The sequence below is a fragment of the Sarcophilus harrisii genome, chromosome 1, assembly GCF_902635505.1.
Source record: "Sarcophilus harrisii chromosome 1, mSarHar1.11, whole genome shotgun sequence".
In the NCBI taxonomy this organism is placed as follows: Eukaryota; Metazoa; Chordata; class Mammalia; order Dasyuromorphia; family Dasyuridae; genus Sarcophilus; species Sarcophilus harrisii.
Window position 1 is genome coordinate 18,941,080 of NC_045426.1, and position 24,640 is coordinate 18,965,719.

At 42.9% G+C, this 24,640-nt stretch overlaps 1 protein-coding gene across 6 annotated transcripts in view; it reads left to right on the plus strand.

Annotated features, from left to right (window-relative positions):
• Positions 1–24,640, plus strand: part of FLNB (filamin B) — a 131,020-nt gene that overhangs the window by 27,615 nt on the left and 78,765 nt on the right. For all 6 annotated transcript variants that reach the window (XM_031953181.1, XM_031953191.1, XM_031953198.1 and 3 more), the window contains exon 2: positions 24,135–24,383. In XM_031953181.1, the coding sequence (XP_031809041.1) occupies positions 24,135–24,383 (249 nt within the window). The remainder of the gene's footprint in view (positions 1–24,134; positions 24,384–24,640) is intronic.

Below are 24,640 nucleotides of genomic sequence, written 5' to 3' on the forward strand. Positions count from 1 at the left end.
CATAACTACAGTGACCATTTTGTTCGGTCTTTTCAGAGTTGGGTCTTTGGGACCCCATTTGGGGTTTTCTTGGCAGAGATACTAAAGCGTTGCCATTTTCTTGTTCAGCTCATTTTTAAAAACTTAAATTTAAAAAAAAATATTTTATTTAATTTTTAAAATAATTTTTTTCATTTTCAACATTCACTTTTATAAGCTGAATTCCATTTTTTTCCACTCTTCCTTCCCCAGATGGCAAACAATTTGATATAGGTTATACACATAGCCATATTACGTATATTTCCACAAGTCGTTTTGTGAAAGAAGAATCAAAACAAAAAGAAAAATCAACAAAAGTGGAAATAGTATGCTTTGATTTGCGTTAAAACTTCACAGTTCTTTCTCTGGATTCTCCAGGTCATTTTTTAATAGATGAGGAAACTGAGGGAAACGGGTTAAGTGTGGCTTATCCAGGGTGACCCAGCTAGTAAGTGTCCGAGGCTGTCACTCCCTCTACATTGGGAATCGGGAAATGTCTCTGACAACTTGGGCTAGTCAAAGGATCCTGGATTTAGATGCTCTATTTTGTCTTTGTGACCCTCAGCAATTAGATGAACCTCTCATTGCCCCAGACATTTGGTTGAATTACTGAACTCTTAGAGAGGGACTTCCCTTACTGGGTATTCCTTATAATCAATTAAATTGGAGGCTAAGTTAAGCAGCCACAATAACGAACACCAGTCCCGAGTTGTGGAGCTGATTGTCACTCTTGGCTCTGTGAGTTTGGACGAGCACTTCTTCACTTTGCTCCTCAATTTCCTTGGTTAAATGGAAATGGCTGAAATGGTTAGTCCCTAAGCCCCAGCATATTGAGGTTCTTGGATTTTCCTCCGGAATATAATTAAGGATTCAGAAAGTGTTTAGTCTGTTAAGAACCAGCTCAGTTAAGTTTCTTTAACTAGACCTGGGAATTGACACCCTGGGCCCCGGTCATATGTTAAGCCATTCCTCTGAAGGAGCCTCCTCCCACAGAGATGCATGAATGAGAACTTCCTCCTGCCAATCCCAACTTAGAGTGACTTTGGATGATCCGGCCTGGAAAAATTGAATCAAAGTGTAGGTGTAGGCCGTGGCCAAGGATTTCCCCAAACAGTAATCACTTCTGATTATTTCCAGCGTGTTGCTCTTGGCTCCGAGGGCCATTTTGTCCACCGTGGTTCTGAACTTCGGCTTCTTTTGCCCGATTTTACGAGGAGACGGGGCATCTGTTCAGACAGTGTTTTTCTTTCACTGCCTTGACCTTGACTGGAGGGAGAGAACCCTCATTCTGCTTTTTGCTGTATTTGCTGTTAGCTTTCAGAAGAGTTGGACGGTGGGGAGGAGGCGCCATCCATCCATCTCCTTTTGAGATTCCCTAGAGCATGTTAAGCGCAATGCTGTGCACATGGTGGGGCAATTAGGGGCTTCTCGCTATAGACATTCAATGCCCTCATTCATTCTGAAGATCCTTGGTTGTATGGGCTAAGTGGGATCAGAGATGAATTGTGTGTAAGTGAAATCCCCACGTGATATTTTAGAGAGAAAAAAAAAAAGCTTTTGTGGAAACCAGGCAAGATTGAATGAGGCTGTGACTGAATGTCAGTTAATATATTGTTTTTTTACCTTTTGAGGCAGAGGATTTGTTTCTAAACTGAGTGTGTATGTGCAAGGAGCCTTAGTGAGTCAAAGGGAAACCACATGAAACCGCCGAAGGCAGCCAGTCGCTTAGTTCGGGGGCCCTTGAGTCTGAGGTTTCAGGATCTGAAGCCCATTTTCTTCCTAAATTTCATTCCAATTCCTGGAAGACTAATATGTCTTCTTGAAGGGTTTGGTGAACCCTTTTTAGTCGATGGCAAAAGAATCTGAAACAAGGACACTTAAAATTAAATATTGCTTCCTGAACCCTTGTGATTTATTCTTTTTTGTGGGGGAACTTTGCCCTGTTGGAATTTCAATAGATAGTCCTCAAAAAACGCTTAATCTGTGAGTCTGATTCTGTGCCGAGCTAAGTACTGGGGATGCAAATATTAGGGGGGAAAACCGCAACATCTCTGTCCTTAAGGGATGTCTCTTCTAAGGAGGTTGAGTCAACCCATAAAGAGGAGCTGGGCTTTTGTAGAAATTGGGGTAAAATTTTTGCTGGCCTTCCCAAAGTCTCCTGATCACACTCTGTCCTCCTCCTCCCTCCTACCCAAGCGCTCCCTCTTGGAGCCTTGGACTTTGCCTAAGTCTACTAAGTACTTTGTAGTCATCCATGTTGCTGCCCTTCCCCCAAGCCATTCCATTTTTTAAAAAAATCTATCGACTATTGGAATGTAAGTTTTTTGCTTGTTTTTATGTCTTCATGGGTTAGCCCAGTACTTAATATATGGATAAGTACTTAAATTCATTCATTCATACATACACATGTTTCCTGAATTTGCCCTTCCATGAAAGGTTCATCTTCCAAGTTTTCCCACCTGATAATGGGTGACCTATTTTGTGACAAGGAGCCTTATCATGGAAGGAGGCTTTGTTTTAGATCCCTCCTCTGCCCAGTACTCCCCTGTGACTTTTGCAAAAGTGATTTGACTTCTCTAAGTTTCAAAGACCTTAGCTAAACTTTTTTTTTTTTTTAAACTTTGCTAAAACAATGTGTTGTGGGTGGCAGCTGGCACTGGGGCCCGCGGAGGTAGATTGAGGACAAAACTCCCTTATATGTTGAACACAGATGATTTGTGGCTTTAGACCCTGTAGAATTGTGGGTTCTTCCCCCCCAGGGGGATATAAGAGAGTATCTAGTTTGAATGCTGCCAAATTGGAGACTCCTTATGGCTGTTGGCTGAGAAAGTTGAGAAGCTTTTTATCTCTCTTTTTTTTTTATCTTTTATCTTTTTAAAAATCTTTTATCTCTTACAGAGCCCCCCTTCTCTGTTGGGTTAGGCTAATTTGGACTTTGCTGGTCTCCTGGGGGAGAGTCATTCTGTTGGTCTGTGACCGTTTGGTCATAAGTAGCGATCGCGTGTCTCGGTGGACGATAATAAATACACTGCTCAGGAAGACTCAAGCCTTCATTCCTTAGGACACTTGGGCTGTAGGGAGTCACCCTAAGACCCTTGGTGGAAAGGACTGCTCTGTAAGCGGTGATGTCTCCTTGCAGACGGTCCCTAGTACAGGGGACCCCTTTGTGAAGGTATAGCATGAGATGACCTCCTAGTTCTTTAACCTTGAAATGTTAGAAATATGGGTCCTTGTTGTCATTATTATCATTTTTAAAAATTTTTAAATTAAAGCATTTTAATTTCAAAACATATACATAAACCAGAGAGAGGACAGTAGGAACTGAATGTGATCCACAATATTGTATTTTTACTTTGTTGTTGTTGATTTTTTTCTCATTTTTTTCCTTTTTGATCTGATTTTTCTTATGCAGCATGATAAATATAGGAATACATATAGAAGAATTGCACATGAATTACTTGCCTGCTAGGGAAAAGGGTGGAAGGAAGGAAGGGAAAAAATTTAGAACACAAGGTTTTGCAAGGATGAATGGGTGAAAATTATCCATGTATATATATATATTTTGAAAATAATGTTTTAATTTAAAAATATGCATAATTTTAAAAATTCGTCCTTGTAAAACTCTATGATGATTATTATTCTTAGTCACTGCCACAGGCCCGGTTTAAAGGCTGGTCACTCCCCACTCCGTGTCTGCACCTTTTTGTCCTGTACCTCATTGTAGGAAGGCTGCCCAAAGGGGATATATCTAACGGGGAATGACCAGCCTCTCCTCCGACTTCAATCTCCCATTAGCTTTACAGGCCCCAAACCTTTGCCAGTCTCTTCCCTACTTGATTTTCCCTCCTCCCTCTAACATATGGAAAGTGCTTAGCACAGTACCTGGCACACAGTAGTTAATAAATACTTGTCCCCTTCCCATCCCTCACACCCAACGGGAAGTAGCCGAGCTGGGATTTAAATCCAGGTCTGCTGAATTTTAGTTCATTACTCTTCACGCTACATCACACAATTCTCCATAGATCTGTTTGAATTCTTTTTTAAGTTAATAATCTAACTTAAAATAGTACCGAGGTGAACTAGGGAAGGAGAAATACTTTACGAAATAATTCTTGGCCTTGCAAGTGTTTCCCTGCTGAACTCCCTCTAAGAAGCCAGCTTCCTCTTTGCACTGGAAGCCGGGATCCAGGAACCTGTTTTCTTACTCAGAATCTTTTTTTGGATAACTCTTTCTTATAATTCATTTCCTTTGTAATTGTATGAATTTTTATTTTATGCATTTAAAAGCATTTTGCTGGAAAGGAGCCCATGGGTTTCATTCACCACATAGCCAAAGGGATAACAGACACAGAAAACCCAGGAGAAGAGAAAATTTGAGTGAAAGTGCGCTTCTTTACAATAGATTTCTTTCTTCCTTTAATTTTCAAAATTTTCTTCTCAATAGTATCTTCCCAAATCCATGTTAAATATTGTTTTTAACATTCATTTCTGTAAGATTTTGTGTTCTAAACTTTTTCTTCCTCTTTCCCTCAAGACAGCAAACAATCTGATATAGGTTAAATATTGCAATCCTTCTAAACATACTTCCATATTTGGCATGCTGTGAACGAAAAATCAGACCAAAAGGGGGAAAAAAATCATGAGAAAAAACAAACAAACAAATAAAAAAAAAAAAATCAAAAGTCAAAATCGTATGCTTCGATCTCGCATTCAGTCTCTGTAATTCTCTGTGGCTGCGGATGGCATTTTCAGCCCAGGCTTTTGGAATTGTCTTAGATCACCATGTTGCTAAGAAGAGCTGAGTGGATCCCAGTTAGAACATCACATCATTAAGAGCGACCTTCCTAATTAGGAATGTGCTTTTGCTGTGTATTAAGAGAGATCTGTTGGGACCTGTTGTCAGAAGCTAGCCTTGTGCACAGTTTAGCTGTAAATTTTTTTTTTTTTAAATAATTTTGAGTTATAAATTCTCTCTCCCCCTCGTCCCTCCCTGACAAGGCAGACAATTTGATATAGATTATACGTCATGTGCAGTCATATAAAATTAGCTGTCAATTTTAAAGAAGAAAGCCTAAATCCATCCATTTTTTAGTTCTCATTTTAGGAGATGTTTCCTGGTGTCAAAGCTATAAAATGGTATCTTTGCTACTTGCATCTATCTGCTGGATGGCCTGAGGTCCTTTAACCTCCAAATCTGTGGTTATATTGTAGAGCAAGAAACCCCTTTAGCTTTAGTTATCACACGTTCTTGGGCCGACTTTTAGTTTGTTAGAAATTGTTTCTAAGACGGTTTTGGGAAGGCCTTTGAGGGCAGTAATGGCGAGCCCTGTGCTGACTCTCTGTACTGTGAAGCAGTAAAAGGTGAGCTGTTGCCTCCGTCCCGCAGTGTGATCCTAACGGGCTCCTGTTGGGGCTGGGGAAGGAGGAGAGCTTCCAGGGGATCAGCACCTAGCAGAGAGTGACCTTCCTAATTAGGAATGTGCTTTGGCTGTGTATTCAGAGGGGCCCGAACTCCTGGGACCCATTGTCAGAAGCCGGTCGATGATGTCACCATTGGAAAAGCGAGCTTCAAGGGCTCGGGAGGGGGCTCCGGAGCGGGGTTTCTGTTTTGGTAATAAATAGAAGTCTAGTTTCACAGGTGGAGGGATTTATTACAACAGGAAGCATTACCCGGCCTCCTGTTGATGCCGTCACAGCCCCGGCTTCCAAGTTCTCCTTAACGACCGCAGATTTCTAACCAAGCATGGCTTCGTGACCTGCGTTGGCCACATGCCCTGGAAAGTTGACTGGGACCTGGCAACCGCTTTTTTGGGGGGTGGGGGGAGAGCAGGGGTTGCTGGGAAAGGTGTTGTTAGGGTTGGTTATGAGTCTTAGGTGTGGCTCGGAGGTTGGGGGAAGGCAGAGGGATGAGGAAATACTTTCTTGGAATACCCTGGGTAGTTAAAGAAAATCCATATTTGTGGCTAACTGGCTCCCCAATGTCCACTTTCTGGCAGTCCAGCTGTGTGAGCTGATGTCTGCAGTTTGGGGAGAGAGAGACTGCAGAAATCCAAATGATTTTCTTCTTTTTTAACTTGATTTGGAACCTGTTTTACACCCAGAAAGACTGTTTAATTTGTAGATATTTCTCCAGGCCTCTAAGGATCCTGGGATAGAAGTCTTTTAGTCCTATCTTTGAGAGCCCTGAAGGTGAATTGACTTCCCTGGGATTACACAGTAGAACTGAGATGTGGATCTCCAAATCCAGCCCCCAACCCACTTTGTGGGCTGGACAGTAGCACCTAATCAGAGTCATTCCTGAGATTTAGAGCTGAGAAGGACCATGGAGGTCACCCATGCCCTCATTTTTCAAATGGGAAACTGAGTGCCTCCAAGGGCTTGCCATAATTAACATCTCCACCGAACCCCAGCTCTGAGCTCGTTTCCATGGCACCAGGGGACCTGCTTAGGGAGCAACTTTGGCTGGTGGCTGGCTGTAGAGGGGATAGTTCCTTATACCATCTTATGGTAACAGGTGAATCATCTGCTACCTCCCATGATCCTTAGGAGGACAAAGATAATAGATACACTGGTGAGCTTGGGGTTGGAGAGGGAGGGATCGACTATTGGCTGAATTTTTATATAAGACCAAATCTGTCCAGACAGGTTGATGCTCTGAAAGCAATTACTCTTATGGTTTGCCTGATGCCACACAAATGACTTGCTAATTATCCCATCTCTTTACAGGGAGGGAGCTGCCCTGTGAGTTAGCCAAACTTGACCTTCCACATGGCCTTTGGTGGTGGTGATGGGCTGGTTTGCCAACTGTGCAGTTTGGTGTTTGGGAGCCGCGGTCCTGGGACCAGAGTTGGAAATTCTAACAAGGCGTTTGATGATGTACTCTGGCCAGTCCCTGACCGCCATCTTTTTTATTGGTTGTTTCTGAATGTCACTGGATCTTCCCAGTAGTGATGGCTTACTGAAAGAGAACTGAGTTTGCACTGGGGTTCCAAACCTAGTTGTGCCTGGATGTCAGTTAACCTTTGTTTTCTTCTGGAAAGCGAGCAGGGAGGACCAATGGCTTCTGTGGCCCCTTCTAACTCTTAAGTCTGTGAGCCCCTGAATTAATTGTTCTTCAGTGGAAATGTATCGCTGGCTTATAAAGGGAAATATAAGCACATTATGGCCATAGTCAAATACTGGGAATGAGGAAGAACTGGGTTCAAATTTAGATCCTGCTATTAACTTAGTTGGGTAGCTCAATTGCTCCTTCTGGTTTCCTTTTCCTCATCTACTGTTGGATTATTAGGTCTCTAAGGACCAGGCTGGCTCTAGATCCCAAATCATTCTCTGTAAGAAATTCTGTCCAGCCCTGAGGGTCTCTCCCAGGTCTCTTGTGTTCTGCTAAGATGGTGATATGGCCTGTGGTTCCTGAAGGATGCTTTCCATCAAGTGTGGACTCAAGGTCCTGGTTTAGATTTGCAAATTTGTTTTAATAGAATAAGGAAAGTGACGGGTGATCGGGTCATTATTGTAAAGGGTTTCAGGGGGGTTCAGCTCAATTAGGAGGGGAGGTCTCAAAATAAAAACATCTTGATTATAGTGGAAAAGAGGGGGCTTCTAGGTCAGGAAAACCAATCCTGCTTTCTATGGGAAGCCTTTCCTAGTCCCTTGGAACTAGCAGAGGGCCTTCCCTCTGTGAGTATTTCCCATATTTAGATTGTTTATACGTAGCTATTTGCATGTTATCAATGTGAGCTCTTTTTTCCCCCCTTTTTATTACTAGTGATTAGTTATGTGCCAGGAACTATGGAAAGGTGGAAAGCAGCCTTGTAAAGGGCTCAGCAGCTTTTACCCCCAAAGTTCTATTCTTCCCTAAACACACCCTACACCCCAGTTGCCAGAAGACTATTTTATGGAAAACTCACACAGGGCAGATGCTCACAAGGTGGTCAGAAAAAGCGATACGAGGATACTCTCAAGGTCTCTCTCTAGAACTTTAGAATCAATTGTATGACATGGACATGCTGGCACAGGACTGCATGGTGTGCCCTCATCAGAGAAGGTGCCATGCCCTGTGGGCAAAGCAGAATTTAATTAACGCAAAAGAAACATGAGATGTGCAGAATTAGAGAGTCTACCCCAGATGTTCATAGGGACCCATGTGTCCAACTTGTGGCAGAGCATCCCGAGCCCATATTGGTCTGATCAGCCACAGCTGGACACACTGTAACTCGACTCCACCCTAGTAAGTCATTTTGATCCTCTCTGAAAATGAAGGACAACTGTTCTGTAATAATGTTTATTAATTGAATGACTTAAGCTTCCTGAGCCTTGGTTTCCCTATCTGTAAAAATGAGTTGGATTAGATAGTTTTCAAGGTTCCTTCCAGATCCAAAGCTGTGGCTGGGTGATCCCGGCAGTCATTTGACTAGATAGCTCTCTTCAGCTTAAGTTGTAGAGAAGGAACTGACCTGCGTTGGTGGGGGGAGTTTCCTCAATTGTCAGTGCAATCACAGCCCCCGTCCTTGTCCTTTTCTTTAGTAATTAGAACTGCCAGAAAGTGGAATGAGCTGCCTTGGGAGCTAGAGAGTTGTCTGTCATTGAAAGTGTTTAAAGAGAGGCTTGGTGACCATGAGATTAGATTTCTTTGTCTCCAATGGAACAAGGTCCTTGGATAAGAGGTTGAGTCATAGGCTTTTGGAGTGATCTGTCCGAATTCCTTGCGAAATAGCTGAGCTGAGATTTGAACTCTGGACCTTTGATTGTAAACCCAGTATGTCCAGGGTATTACGCATAGCTGTAATAGCTCACAGAGTCTTCAGTCAGGAACATGCTCCATAAGTGTTATTAAGCAACAGTAAGTGCTTAATAAATGATCGAATGTATTTCTTGAACAATAGCTGTGTTTTAACTGAGGCTATCTGGCACCTACTTAGCAACAACAGCTGTTGGGAGAAAGCCTTTCATTTTCTGGGTTCAGTTTGCTTCCATATTTACCCAACATGGTTGTGTAGCTGTAGACCAGCCCCTTGATTTCTCAGCATTTTAGGTCACTTGGCAATGTTCCTAAGTTGAAATTAGGAAGGAACAGCTGTTCGGTGACTGTACTAATGAAATCACAGATCCTAGTTCATTTTTTATCTGGAGTCCACATCTATGTGCAATAAGGTATTTGCATTTGTAATACTGATTCCTTTTGTAAGTGAGAGGGAGATGGGGACCATGGCTTTGATTACATGCTGGTCAGGCATTGCTAGAACACAGCTTTTAGTAGCCATTTTAGATAATGGAACTGTTCTTCAAGACTGGCTCCAGTCCTTTGGTCCATCAGTTTTTATCACTATGAATCTCCCTTAAAATGCATCGTTTATGGGATGTGTTTTGTGATGGTGCTTTTTGACCTTTATAGTCGTATTGTGTTCTCTTTAGGTTCAGGTAGTCTTGCTACAGGCTTTTTGTTCTTTCTTTGGGCTCTTTAAAAAGCAAGAGTAGTCATTTTCTGGCCATGAAACTCCTTCCTGATAGGATGGATCACTCTGGCTTCCTAGTTAAAATCCCAACTTCTATTGGAAGCCTTAATTCTACTGATTTCACTTTGCTAATGATTTCGTTTATTTTGCATATAATTTGCATCTATATATAATTTGCTTTGTTTCCCTTTCCCTCTTCACCCCCTTCTCTCCATATCTATCTATCTATCTATCTATCTATCATCTACCCATATGTTCTCTCCCCTATTAGATTGCAGACTCCTTGAGGGGAACGATTGTCTCTCATCTTTTTGTATTCCCAGTGCCTAGCTCTGTGCCTGAAACTTAGCAGGATAGTTAACAAATGTTCATTGGTTGCTCTGTGAAAAACAGGATTTGAATCCAGATCTTTGCAACCTAAATATTGACCTCTTCACGATTCCTTTTTTGTCACTAGGTCTTTAGTAATATGACTTTTCCTCTTTATCCACATGCTTTTTGTAATTTTTGGAGAGAGACATTTGGCTCTTTTCATTTTACAGGATTTCAGGGAAATTCTTTTCATTTGAAGAGAAAGCTCAAGAGGTTAAAGTCTGGAGCCCTCGCTTGTCTCCGGGAAGTGGAATTTACAGTTGTTTTTGGTTTCGGGATGAGTTGGTCTGTGTGTGAAGCCAATCCCTCTTTCTTGAGGACAATTCTTAAAATAAAAAGGGCTGACCTGCGGGGACCTTTAAGGTTATTACTTACAGCTCGAAGGCTGAGAAATACATTTCATTTTAGAGTCTCCTTCTGGCTTAGATGAGTTGGGGCTTGGTTTATAAGTTCTAGAGCCAGGAGGAAGCTTGGAGTTTGCCCATTTTACACAAGAAGGATTGAGGCCCTGATAAAAGAGGCAAAATGATTTGTGGGTCATCAATGTGACAAAGTGGAGATTTGAACTCAGATTCTGTGTGAATTGTGTGTGTGCAAACCTCTGGATTTTCTCTGAACTTTGTTTATTGGAGGCCTTGATGCAGAAGAAATAGGAGCCTTTTCCTGGCACACTTCGGGGGAAGTCGGGCCGTCCCTCAGGTGGGTACCTGATTTAATTGGTTCACACAAACAACCTGGTCCCGTCTGCAATTAGTGCCCAGGATTCTTCTGCCTAAGTTCATGTGCTTAGGAAGAATCTCATTGGACTTGAATTCAGTCTGATTTTTCCTTATTAGATAAGGACAGGTTTTTCTTTTTTTTTTTTTGGGGGGGGGATAAAAGGAATGGGAAGGGGCTGTAGAAAATACCTCTGATCTCACAGCACTTGGTAAAACTGAGCAGGGGAGGCGCCCAGCAGTAAGTAGAGACTCTTGGGGTTTTCCTCATTTAAAATCTGATCCCTTACATTTAAATTTTTCTTCTTGGAGGTCGAGTATCCAAAAAATGAGAGCTGAATTGTCTTAATTTTTAAAAAAAAAGACCTTGTGTTTTGAGTTGGATTTATGGCTTTTTTTTTTTTTTTTTAATTAAAGCTTTTTATTTGCAAAACATGCATGGATAATTTTTCAACATTAACCCTTGCAAAACTTTGTGTTCCAATTCCCCTCCTCCTCTCCCCCTTCCCTTACATGGCAAGTAATCCCATATATGTTAAACACGGTAAAAATATATGTTAAATCCCATATGGATACATATTTATGCAATTATCTTGCTGCACAAGAAAAATCCTGAATTTATGGCTCTTGGGTCTGTTTCTCTGCCAGCCACAGCCCCTCCCTTGGGGGGACCCTGGAATCTGCTGGAGCAGAGGGGGTGGCCCCGTTGCATGGAGCAGAACACTGAGGAGGAACATCTTGATTCCATCACCCCTCATTCAGCGTCCCCACTGTGGCTTGCCGGGTAATTACTTAGCAGACGGAGCACAAGGTTTGGGAAGCTGCACTTGGGGCTGGCTGGGCCGAGCGCCCGTTTACTCCTTCTGGCCCCGTTGCTTTGGAAGGGCTGAGAATTCTGCAGCCTGCTCCGAGCCAGGCGGTCCGTTATCCCTCTGCTCCTCCCGCAGCCCGGTCTTCTTTGCATTTGTCGGCGTGTTGGTTGTCCCATTAAACCACGAGGACCTGTCCCTGACTTTCTGTCGGCGGAGAACGTGGTGCTGGTGGGAAGGACTGAATTTTTGTAGAGATCCAGTTTGATATCTGGCCTCTGGCACTTACTAGTTGAGTGGCCCTGGGCAAGTTAGGAACCTCAGTTTCCCCATTTGTAAAATGGGGTAATATCAGCTTCAGGTCAAATGAGATAATGTATTAACACATAACTTAAAATGGCCAAGAAAACTCCAAGTGGGAGCCTTTGCATGTCCAGGTAAATGTCTGGTGTTTTGTTGATTGGTTTAACATCACTCTTCATTTAGGTAGTGCAGTGAATAGGGAACCAGCCTGGGAGTTAGGAAGACCTGAGTTCAAGTCCAGCCTGTGTGACCCTGGGCAAGTCACTGTTTGCCTCAGTTTCCTTATCTATAAAATGGACTGGAGAAGGGAAATGCGAACCATTGTCAAGAAAACCCAAAATGGGGTCACAGAGAGTCATCCTTGTCTGAAGTGACTCAACAACAGCTCTTCAGCAAGCATTGAAGCGCCTACTATGTGCCATGCCCAAGGAAAGACAGAAGAGACAGAAAAGGGGAGAGAGAGGCAGAGACAGAGAAAGATTCAGAAATAGCAAAGGGGAAAGAAAGAAAGACAGAGATTCAGAGAGACAGAGATAGAAATGGGGGGAAGAGGAAGAGAGAGGGGACAGAGAGACAAAAAGCACGAGTGTGCATACGAGAGAGACAGACACAGAAAGACAGAGAGACACAGGGAGATACAGAGAGACTGCTGTCCTCAGGGAGCTTAGGGGACTGGGGAGTGGGAAATGACATCCTGTTATTTGAAATAAGTAGAATCCAGGAGCAGGTTTTGCAGACGTGTGGAGCCGAGCTTTTTCCTGGGATTCTCTGGATCCCTCATAAGAAGGAGGTAAAATTGGCAAAGTGCTCAGGATGCGCATCTAGCTTACAGGAAAGCTCTGGGGACAGACAGAGAAATTATCTGTGCTGTTAGAAATTTGTGAAGGCCCAAGGGCAGCTCCAGCCCCTCCCTGTCTCTCCCTCTCCACCCCTATGCATCCCTGGCTTTTCCACAGCCAGCAGTGAGGGTCGCCTGGAGTTTCCTTCGGCGGGGCTCCCTCTCAAACCTTTTTACGTTAAGAATTTTTTCTCCTCCTTTTACTTCATGAAGCTCCTTGGCAAATCTCCCCTTTTGTTCAGTGAAGGTTGATGGCCTGAATGTGTTAGAGGATTGGAGGCTCTGAGAGATGTTCTAGCCCAGCTCCCGTGTTAGAAATGAGGGCCCAGAGGGAAGGGGCTTGTGGTCCTGCAGGGAGTGAGCAGAGCTGGAAATCACCTCTAGTCTTTGTTGAAATTAAATGTTACAAACACTCACAGGTTGGACCCCATGTTCCCTGGTACAGGGCACTCCTTGGCCTGAGCGGGGGTGAAGCACCTTCTTTGAATAACAGTCTTTGAAAATTTCCTAGACCATGGCCAGGGACACAGGGCCTATGCATGTCTGTAAACTATTATAAACAGAGAATTCTGGAGAACAGTCCCCAAAGGGCTATAACTATGTGTTCCCTTTGACCCAGCAGTGGTATTATTGGGCTTATATCCTAAAGAGATCTTAAAGGAGGGAAAGGGATCCATGTGTGCAGAGATGTTTGTGGCACAAACTGGAAACTGAGTGGCTGCCCATCAGTGGAGAACGGCTGAATAAGTTATAGTATCTGAATGTTATGGAATATTATTGTTCTGTGAGAAACGATCAGCAGGAGGATTTCAGAAAGACCTGGAATCAATGCTAATTTGTAATCAACAATCACCCCAAAGATCACCCTGGTAATCAATATTTACCCATCTTTGCAGTTGTATTCTTTACTGGTCAAAGCATTTTCAACATTATCTTAAACTGATCTTCCTAGCAGCCCTCTGCAGGCAGCAGAGGTAATTTTAGCCCCTTTTCCCATGGAGAAACTGAGTCTCCCAGTTAGTGATCAGCTTCAGGTCATTGTCAGAGCCAGGTTTCTCTGCCCTCCGTTACACATTCAGAAGCGCTAGGTTAGTCTTCATTGGTGCTTTCTTTGTCTTTCTTTGACCTTGTCTTGGAGTAGGTAGCAGAGACAGAGACATCCCGGGTTTGGATCCAGCCTCTGGCACATACTGCTGTGTTACCCTGGATAAATCCTTTCCATTCTCGGTGTTCTAGGCTACAGAAATAAATGTGTAGTACACACATTTGAGTGTACAATACAAATACATGTCCGCATACTTACATACACCTAGAATATAGACATAAATGTACATACACACGTTTATGTATATACACCTATAATACAGACAAATGTATGCATACCCATCTACATCTGTACCTGCAATTCAGACATAAATGTCTTAAGTACACACATTTACACACATATACCTCCCTAGGACCTCTCACTCCTGCTCCCTAACCCTTTCAGTGACCAAATGAACGAGGCAGCCAGTACTGCTCGGCCCCTTGGCTGCCCCTGCCATCTGTTGGTCCCCTGGAAGCAGGGAGCCTGTTTCTCTGTCCCTTCTCTGATAGCCAGTTGGGCAGTGCTTCCCTCAGAGTTCTGTGTATGTCTATAGATTTACATCTGTAACTAGATTAGTCTAAACAACAGCCCACCCGTGGGCAGTTCTTAAAGCGTTGGGACACTTGGGAACCTCACTGAGCCCCGTGCCCCGATCCACCCCCTCCCTGTAGCCTTCTGACAGCTCCCCTCTTGCTTTGAGGATTTAGACCATCCAAGTTCAAGTTCTCTCGGGCCTGAGCATTATTTCCCCTGCACTTGGCTTCTTTAGGGAGTGCTAGCCAGATTTATTTCAGAAGGAAGGGAGCTGCCTTTCAGGCAGCCAGGCAGAGTTCCCTCTCAGACCAGACGGATCCAGCCAACCCCTGGGGCTGGCTGACTCAGTATTAGCTGCCTATGAGTCCCCGGCAGCTGTGGCTGGGCTAGTCTTGGCCACTGAAGGGCTCCTCTTCTGGGTCTGGTCTGGATTAGTGCGCTAGAGCTTCTGCCTCAGATGATTTGGAATAACGTCCTTATTCATTAGGGAAATCTACCTGGCGGTGTTCTTGTCTCGTGCACAACTACTCCCGGTATTCTCTGTTATGTTATTTCTGCTGCCTTAAGCTTAGTGCAAGAAGCCCTTGTTGACCTTGACATTGGTCCAGTCACCAGCTTTCCTTTGTTCTCCCCATTCCTGTGGGGCCCAGCTTCATCACCTGGTTCTTCCATGCACGCTGGTTAGCCACACAAATAGCTAATCTGTTCAGGGATGGCGTTCACCATTACATAACCCATGGAGGTGGAGAAGGACCTAAAACTATGTGCAGCTTATTGTTCTCCACGTGGCCGGTTAGTGCTGGCTTCTTTCTTGATTACTCAGTGTGTGGCTTTGGGTATCCATGATAAACATATATGAAGTGCACTTCATTGATTTCCTGCCACTTAAAGGCTGCTTTCCAGGTTCAACCCAATGTAACATTAATATATACTTGATTTCTATCCAAAAGAGTGAGAAAAGGAGTAGTTACTAAAGTGACAACCTCTCTGGGTCTCAGTTTCCTCATCTGTAAAATGAGATGGTTGTACTGGATCATTTTAAAGATCTCTTCCCACTTGAGAGCTTTATGATCCTTTGAAAAAGATATTATTTTTCAAAGCAAGAAAGTTATTTTATTTAGTTGATTGAATCCATTGTAAGTTGAGTCGGGGGAGTGGTTATATGCTAGGATGGTAATCCTTGGATTTCATGAAATACTCATTTTCCTACCCCTTTTTTGGGACCCAGCAATCAGAACTTTCTAGTGAATAAACACCATACAGTTTTCCATCAGAAACTTTAAAGGAAAATTCTATTTTGGGACACTTACCCTTTCATAAATACCGGTTAGGGGAACACCCGGGGAAGGCAAGCACGACAAGCTCTGGCATTATAAACTTGGGGCTTGAGGGTTTCGTCAATTAAGCTGGCAATGCCCGAGTCTGGGGGCTGTCGGCCTGCAGGCCGTGGCGCTGTGGCCACAGATCTGTGGGTGTGTTTCATAAAATGACTTGGTGTGAACATATACCATCTGTCAACTGAATAAATAATGTCTTCCATATGCTTTATGGCTTTTTTAGATGTATGTTGATGTTGTGAGGATGAATAAAATACAAATTCACGTTACTGAATCCATAGTAGCTTTTTTGTTTTTAATTTTTATTTATTTTTAATAAGTTTTATTGGAGAATTTTAAAGAAGAGAAAATAAGTTGTTATTTTCAAACAGTTGAGTAAAACCTACGGACAAAGGAACGATAACCGACAGTGGATGCCTCTTAATGCCCTTGTTGTATTTTCCTGAAACATGTTTTGTTGTCTCTTTGCAGTCATAAATGTGTGTCTTTCTTTAGAGTCTACTTTGCCTCAGTCCATGCAAGTGTTCGCAGGTTTCTGCCATATTAATTTTTAATAATATTCTAGCCCTACTGGTGTGAAAGAGGAATCTATAATACACAGGGGCTTCTAGCATAAAGAGTTTTGCAATAGGTGGCGGCCCAACTTGCGCTTTTTCTTCGTGTTTTCATAATTCTCCACCAAAGCCAGTGCTTAGCCTATTTATTTCCAGTTGACAATATTCCTTTCTACTTTGTGAGAGTTAGTCCAGAGTTAGTTGCATAGCACCTCCCCCATTCAGAAGGGCTTTCCTTGAGGGCAGGGACTCTGGTTTTGCCTTTCTTTACATCTCCGGTCCTATACCCAGGGTCTGGCACCTAATTATACGGCTTAATAAATGCCAGTTGTTTGACTGATTCCAAAGCTCTGGTAAAATTATTGAAGCCACTTGGTTTCTCTCCTAAACCATGAAAGCACCAACATATTCATTAGCCTCTAGATAACTTTGGTTACTTAAAGTTACTAAGTTATCAGTTACTTCATTACTAAGTTACTTCAAATCCTGCATAGGATTCTGTGTTACTCCTGTCAAATTACTTACCCTCCTTTCAGCCTCAGTTTCCCCATCTGTAAAATGAGGAAAATACTTAGGGTTGAATTTTATTGTTGCGAACTGCGTATTTTCCCTGGATGGCTAATGTTCCTTATTTGGAGGTCATCTATAATTGGATGGACAACCGGTGAGAAAGCCCTGCAGACGGGTAAGGATTTTGGCTCCTCTTTGAATAGGATGAGGAGACTGGACTGGATGGTTGGGGAATGAGAGAGCTTTTTTAATGACTCCAACTTTGCCCTGAAACAAAGACCTGTCTTTGAAACATCAGCAGTCTTCCCGTGATGTGGGGTTGCTATGAGTCATGTCAAGAGTTGTTGTGGAGATCACCCAAAGGGCAATGGGGAGGCAGGTGATGGGTGTGAGCAGCCTACAATACCTCCCATTGCGGAGCAGGAATTAATTAGGTTAGGAGATGTGCTGTTGAGGAGGCTACCAGAGACTTGTATGATGGAGAAAGGTGGGCCGATACCCTGATGAGAGCAAGGCGGTCACCAGAAGACCCTCCGCCCTCTGGGAATCTGTAGCTTTCTTGAAGCTACACAAGTCCTGTTTTCAGAGCTTTTCTAATACTTCTTGTGGTTACTATTCAATTCATCTCAAATGTTTCTCCATTCTCCCATTCCAGTTGGATGCAAGCTTCTTGAGGACTAGAAATGTTTTATATCTTTGTATCTTCAGCGCCGCCGCTGCTGCTAATGCTAGATGAGAAGTCAGGCTGTAGGAATACAGATCTGTAATCCTGTGATTGTGCTCTATATTCCTAAATTTTAACATTTCTCTTTCCTTTTGCCTATATTTGTCATTCTTTAAAAAACACAACTTTTATGATATTTTGTTTTTTTTCCCTCCTCAACAGTATAATAAAAGTGCCAGAAAGATTTGAATTCAATTCCTACATAGGATTCTGTGTTACTCTGGTCAAATCACTTAGCTTCTTTTCAGCCTCAGTTTCCCCATCTGTAAAATGAGGAAAATAATAATGCTTATTTCTAGGTGTTTTGAAACTTAAGACTTCAAATACTCCCTAAATGCTAGCATCATCATTAGGAATAATAAGTTATCATTTAGTTTCTCCCCTCCATTCTTTAGGTGGCAAAAGAAAAACAAACCCCATATAACAATTACACATGGTTGCACAAAGCAAGTTGACTGTGTCCAAAAGTGGAGGTGCCATTAAGCATTGATTCAGCCATTCTCCAGTCTTTGGGCACCCAGTGTCCCAGGGAGTGCTTGGCTCTTATGTAATAATGGAGGAGAGTCCACTGAATGCTGTGGTTATGATTTAGCCTGATCTCACCTCCAGCAGTAAATCACTTGGCCCAGGGAAGTGACAAATTTCAGGTCTCACCAGCCCTCTCGTTAATTTACACATCGTGATTATAGCTTTGGCTCGCAGCCGTGGGAAATGGCACAGTGGAAAGCAGTTGTGGAGACTCTTTCTAGCCTCTTGTCAAGTTTTTGTTTGGGTTCATTAGCAGAGAGTGAGGGTGGAAATGGGACGACTCTGTTGCCAGCCTTATGGCAAAAATGGAAAACTAAAAATGGAAGCACTCTGACTCGCCCAGAAAAGATGTCTCTGGAAAGAGTACCAAGTTTGGGGTCAGAGGGTCTGAGTTCAAATCCTACTCCCATCTGTGTGACTTTGGGAGAAGCACTGCCTCTCTCTGGGTCTTTCTCTGGTCAGGCTAGATCTATCTGACGTTCTTTCAGTCAGACCCATGGGGGGGCAGCTTGGTAAAGCCTACCAACAGGGTGATTTTAAATCTCCAAAATAAAATGTACAGATTATAAAGAAAACCCACCATATGGAAACATAATTACAAAAACATTGGGGGGAAAAATTGAGGGACCCAAGGTTGGGGTGACTTCTGAGGTCTCTGAATTTCTGATTCTTTGGTTTTTACTAATGTCCTCTTTAGATGTATCACAATAAATGAAATACTGGAATCCTCTCTTAGGACTTAATATTCTATACGTCCAGTATTGAGTCATTCAGCTTGGAACTCAATGAAAGGGTTAGATAATCGGGTTAAAGAGTCTCGTTCTGATGCCTTTCTGCTTGATAGCTTCAGGAGCTGGAGGAGGAGCATGTTTAGACTTTGATTTCTAACAATGGATTCTTCTTGGTGCGATAGGGATTTTGCAGGTCACCCTGAGCAGGAAGACTGTAATTTGAAACAACCCTGGTGACTTATGGTTATCAGTGGTATGATCTGGTTTGGATGCCGCTTTTTCCAAAAGGAATCCCACTTCTTGGCTGAGTCAGGGAAGAGTTATTAGTGTTGGGTGATACAGTGGAAAGAACTGGAATCAGAGTTAGTTAAGGCCCTTCCTGATCTTCAGTTTCTTCATCTATACAATGAGGAAATTGGACCAAATGGTTCTTTCACGTGGACCAAATGGTTCTTTCACTTCTTACTCGGTGATTCATTATGACTCAATTGGATTATCTGTGAAATAAAGATGAAGACTTTAAACAAGGACTCGACAAAATGGAAACTGAAAGTGACCTTCCCTCTTGTCATGCTGGTCACTTACATTTGTCTTTTCTCTGGATTCCCACAGGGGAAATGTGATTCGGGTATGGCTTCCCTAATTTTGCAGAGCAAGAATCCCAAAGCCTGGAGGCCCTGGGAGTCAGGAGTGTATCTGGAGCACCAGTTAATCAGTAATAGGGCAGAAAGTGTGACAGACCTGGGTTCAAATCAGGATTCTTCTTTGGCCTTTAGTTTGCTCATGTGAAATGGGTGCCTCGCTCAAGGCTCAATACATACGTGGCAGGCCCTTAATATACAACTGCAGGAATTGGGCTACGGGGTCTCCTCGGGAACTTTTAGCTCTCGGTCTATGACTGGTGGATTCCTGAATTGTGTGTGTGTGTAGATGAAGTTTATATAAATTATGTAAAGATATATGTGTGATATGGATGTAGGTGAAATTTATATAAAATATATACATCAGTGTGTATGTAGATGAAATTTACTTTAACTATATACATGTTATACATATGGCCACATATATAACATATACATGTATATGTATGTTTGTACATGTTTCTGTGTGTCTGCTCTATCAACACATACCTGTATTCTTGTCTTTAGCCACACTGGGATTATGTCATGTGAAAAGAAACTTCTAGGAACAGCTAGCTTTTCTCTCTGTAATCCTGTTTTGCTTAGTATGGGAATACGTACGTAGAATTGATTTATTCCTGTTTGGACCTGCCTTTTCTGCAGAGGTTAATCTTTTTGCTGATGGATTGTCATCCTGAGTAATTCCTGCTACAGTCTTCCCATGAATCTTCCCACTGGGGATCCACCCAACATCGTGTTGTGGGGGGAGGGAGCTCTGGTTCCCTTACTACTCAAGACCACTTGTACAAATTCACACTCTCTCCGAGTCTCCTCACTCCATCACCTCCTTTCTGGTCCTGCCGCTTATCAGTAAGCCTTCTCAGGAATGTACACTCCCCATGGAGCTTTTCATCAAACATTGGGTTACTTGTCAGCGAGATTCCTCCAAGATGGCGGGCTTCCATGATTTTACAGCCAGATGGTTTGCTGAGGAGGGCGGCATGTATGGCAGGGAGAGTTTGGGGCTTGGAGTCGGGAAGATCTGGATTTGAGAGCTGCCCTGAATGCTTATTAGCTTGGTGACCATGTGCACATCCCATAACCCGTCCCTGAGCACATTTCTTCATCTGTCACATGGGGAGTAATAGTGTCTACAGCATAACAAACTCTGCTTTGCAGAATTATCTTGAGGCTTAAGCAAGATCAAATCTATAGTGTCTGGCGCATGTTCCAGGGCTATTGGAATCCTGCCTCTGCTCTTATTATTGTTAGTGAGGTAGTTGGGGATCATTGGGGATGTCCGGCAGTAACGATTTGGACCCCTCGGCAATCCAACTGGCGAACTGCGGTGGACTATGGGGAACGCCATGAGGGAGCCCTTCCCTAAGAAGTGGGTGCCAGTGTCTGTGGTTGTCCCTACCCAGGGATTATTGCAAGGACCAAATTATTTATTGTAATTAAAACTGCAAATCCCTATGTAAATGTCACCGACTAGCCAGTGCTCACTTCAATCTGTTTTAATGCTCTGGGCCTGGGTAGGGACTGTGTCAACTCCTGAAGCTGCCTGCTTTCTCTCTCATGTCTGTCTCCAGCTTTGGGTAAACAAATCACTAAGTCCATTCTAGTCTATAAAATCTTATGACTGTAATTAAGCAACCTTGGTAGGAGCCTAGTGAAACTTCACTTTTAAGATGAGGGAGTTTCTTGTTATGGGTGTGTCCTTATGGGGTATGGGAGGTGAGGGTGGGATCCGAAATGGGGCTTAGTTTTAGAGACCTAAGGGAGCCTAGCTTGGAACCCTCTTGTTTCCAGCCTCTGATTTCTAGTCTGGAAAATGAGGTACTTGGATTCTGAGATGGCTCCCAGGCCTAAATGTGGGATGCTTTCTGGTCCTACGGGCCGAGAGCCAAGGAGCCCCCAGGAATGTGGAGAGACACCTCCTGAAAGGTCCCAGTTACTGCTGGAATCAAAGGACCATTCATTAGGGCAGATTGGGTGGAGAGAGTGTTATTTCTTTCAAGGAAACTTCTTGTGGACATTTTCCAAGTCTGGACTCCCACCTTGAGACAGAAATACTACATAGTATGTATTTCAGGATGAAATAATTATGAAGTGTGTGTTTGTGTGTGTGTGTGTGTGTATACACACAGCAGTGTGCAATTTTTGTCAGGAGGCAGGTATAGTGTAAGATGCTTTTGTGAAATACTTGACTTACAGCTTGATTTTAGAACTCTTAGCTCCACATGGATTTGACTCCTCTCCCTTTTTTCCTTCTCCCTCCTCACCCCATCTCATGTTTTTAAGTGTTTAGCCCTACTCTGAATCATAATTAGCATACAATCTAAGAGTTGGAGCTGAAAGGAACCTCAGAGACCACCTTGTCCAAGTTATTTTTTGCAAATAAGGAAACTGAGGGAGAGAGAGTGACTTGGCTAGGTTCACACAGTAAGAAGTAGCCTCTGCTTCCAAATCCATTGATCTGTTTACCTTTCAAAGTGCTTAAAGAAATGCTTAAATAAAAATCAGTCCAGATTTTCTAGACCTCTCTTCTTCCCCCATGTTGTTGGTCAGTCCTTCCACTTGTATCCGACTCTTTGTAACTATTCGTTAGAAACACTGGAGTGGTTTGCCGTCCATTGAGCCACCTAGCTCTCCACCCTTTCCCCGTCCCATCCAGAAAAAAAAAATCAGGAATCCAATTTCCTGACTCAAACATTTTTGGAAAAGTCAAAGGGGAAGAGAAAAGAATTTAACCTGGAATTTCTAACTCTGACGCAGAGCAACACCCGAGTAATCAACAACACATTTTTGAAAACTTTCTTATTTGAAAAATTTCAGTAGAGTTCCCAGCGAAAGCAGGCAAGAGGAAGTGGGATTCATTAATTTTGTGGGATTAATTCTTCACTCTAGGCTCTGTTCGGGTCAGTGGGTTGGGCAGAGTGGATTCACTGCAGAGGTGGCCAGTATTGACACAGTCATTGCCCTCCCGCAGAAATCACGATAGCCTCCCCCCCACCCCCCCCTTGTCCTTACGCCCCTGAATGACATAGAATGAGAGCCTGGATGGGAAGTGCTTTTTGGGCCTTCAATAAATCACCGGGGAAACTTCAGTTGTGATTATTGTTATTATGAAGGCTTTGTAATTAAAGCACACACAAGCTATTTACCATCGGACAGCTTTCGCCATATCCTACCATTGGTCACACATAAAGAACTTGGCGTAGCCGGGAATTTAGAGGTGGAAATGGCTTTTTTCCCCTCCTTCCCAAAAAAGTTCATAAGGAGAAATCTTTTAGCTAATTCTACTCTTTGGAAACTACTAAATTTTCAAGACTTTTGTTTTGTTAACTAATTGATTTGAAACACTGAGAAATAAAATTGGCAACCGATGAAAACGAGGGCAGGGACCGTGTTTTTGCTGTGGTTTTGCCCAGGGCTTAGCTGTGCCTGGCACGTAGTGCTTAATAAATATTTTTGGATTCCTTGATTTTTCTGCGCTGTCCACGTGGGGCTGTATTCCGCACAGACAATCCTTCTAGTGTGTAGCTTTGTAGAAACAGGTGGAGGCCGTTGGGTGCCATCCTGGAGTGATGGAGGCATTTCAGAAGGGACCTAGTGACTGGTGGCCCTGTTCACGGGGCATTCGGGGCAGAAATGCCCGCTACATCTGGGGGTGGGTGGTCTGGTCTTTGAATAAAGCTTATTGCCAGAATTCTGGTCGTTCAGATGAGGGTTTGAGCTAAATTATACAGTCAGGCCCACAGGGAGCAGAGAACAAAGCTCTTGTGTGAATCTGAAGATGGTCAGATCTCTAGAATGGAGAGGGGACCTCTGAGTCTAGACTGTTCCATAATTTTACAGGCAAGGGGGGAATTGAGTTTCCCAAGCTCATTTGGAGTTAATAGCGCAAATAAAATTGGAATCCAAGTCTCAGTGCATCATTTGCTTTCTCTTTATTGCTATTTTGGCTAAGAACGCAGCTTTTCAGTGTCTCACACACTATACTCCTCCATAACATGATCTCATGTTTGACGCCAGAAATGCTAAGACATAAATGAAAACCTTACATGTATATAGAAATCATTGGAGACTTTCACTTTGAATGAGATCAAAAGAGCATAGCAGAGCTGGAAGGGACTGAGAAATTTGGCTAGTCCAAGGCTTTCATTTTAAATGAAAAGATTAAAGCTTGAGATTCGTCCAGAGTGACACAGGTTGTAAGCAATGGACCCTGGTTCAAATCCGGCTTTTTTTTTTTGCTCTGCATTAGAAATGCTACAATTTGCTTTAATCCTAATTGAAATGATACTGAGTCATACGGTAAGGTGTCTTCATCTACTCTTCTCAAGTTTTAAGATTTTATCTAAGTTTGTTTTGGGCTAGCTCGGAGACAAGGATGTTGCAATGCTCAGCACAGAGTAGGTACTTAATAAATATTGATTGATTGATTACTTTTGTCCTTGATGCCCATTGGTATAAGGGTATTGTTTATTTCTAAGAATCATTTCTTGAAGTTTTGTTGAATATGGTAGATTGTGGTAGATTCCACCCAAATGCGCTTATTGGAATTCCAAAGGCGCTCTATTGAAAAATGAATTAGTTATTTGTTATTACAAACATAATAACTATTTTATTAGTTATAGCTAGTTATTTGGACTAGTTTGGAGACAAATATTACTTTTGTCTGATATCGATTGGTGTGGGATGTTGTTTGTTCTTAAGGATTGTGGATTCCAGTGGATTCTGCCCCATTGGATTAGTTGGAATTATTAAGAATCTGAATTGAAAAATGAATGAATTTAAATCTCTATTATTTGGAATAGTTTGGAGACAAATATTATTTTTGTCCGATATCAATTGGTATGGGTTATTGTTTGTTTTTATGGATCGTGGATCATGGTGGATTCCAGTGGATTCTGCCCCATTGGATTAGTTGGAATTATTAAGAATTTGAATAGAAAAATGAATGAATTTTGACATCCCTTGTTCTTTCTTTCACAGATAGTAAAGCTATTGTTGATGGAAACTTGAAGCTCATTCTGGGCCTGGTATGGACCCTCATTCTTCACTACTCAATTTCTATGCCTGTTTGGGAAGATGAAGGAGATGATGATGCTAAGAAACAAACTCCGAAACAGAGGCTGCTGGGCTGGATTCAAAACAAAATCCCTTATTTGCCCATCACCAACTTTAACCAGAATTGGCAAGATGGCAAAGCCTTGGGAGCCCTCGTGGATAGCTGTGCCCCAGGTAAGCGCTTGTCCGGGATGGTTATCCCTCATTGAGCTCCAGCTTCATGGCAGCTGGGGAAGGACACCTTGGTTGAATTTCCTGTCCGAGTGGGGACTTGAAAGGGAAAGTGCCTGTCTTAGCAGTAAAACAACTGACATGTTACAGCATTATCCCCATGGCCAAAGGCCTAGAGTTCTCCAGGCAAGTCCAAGGACTGCTTTTCCTATCACCCAGGGCTGCCTCCAACTGAGTCACCCCTTAAGCCCCCAACCCCA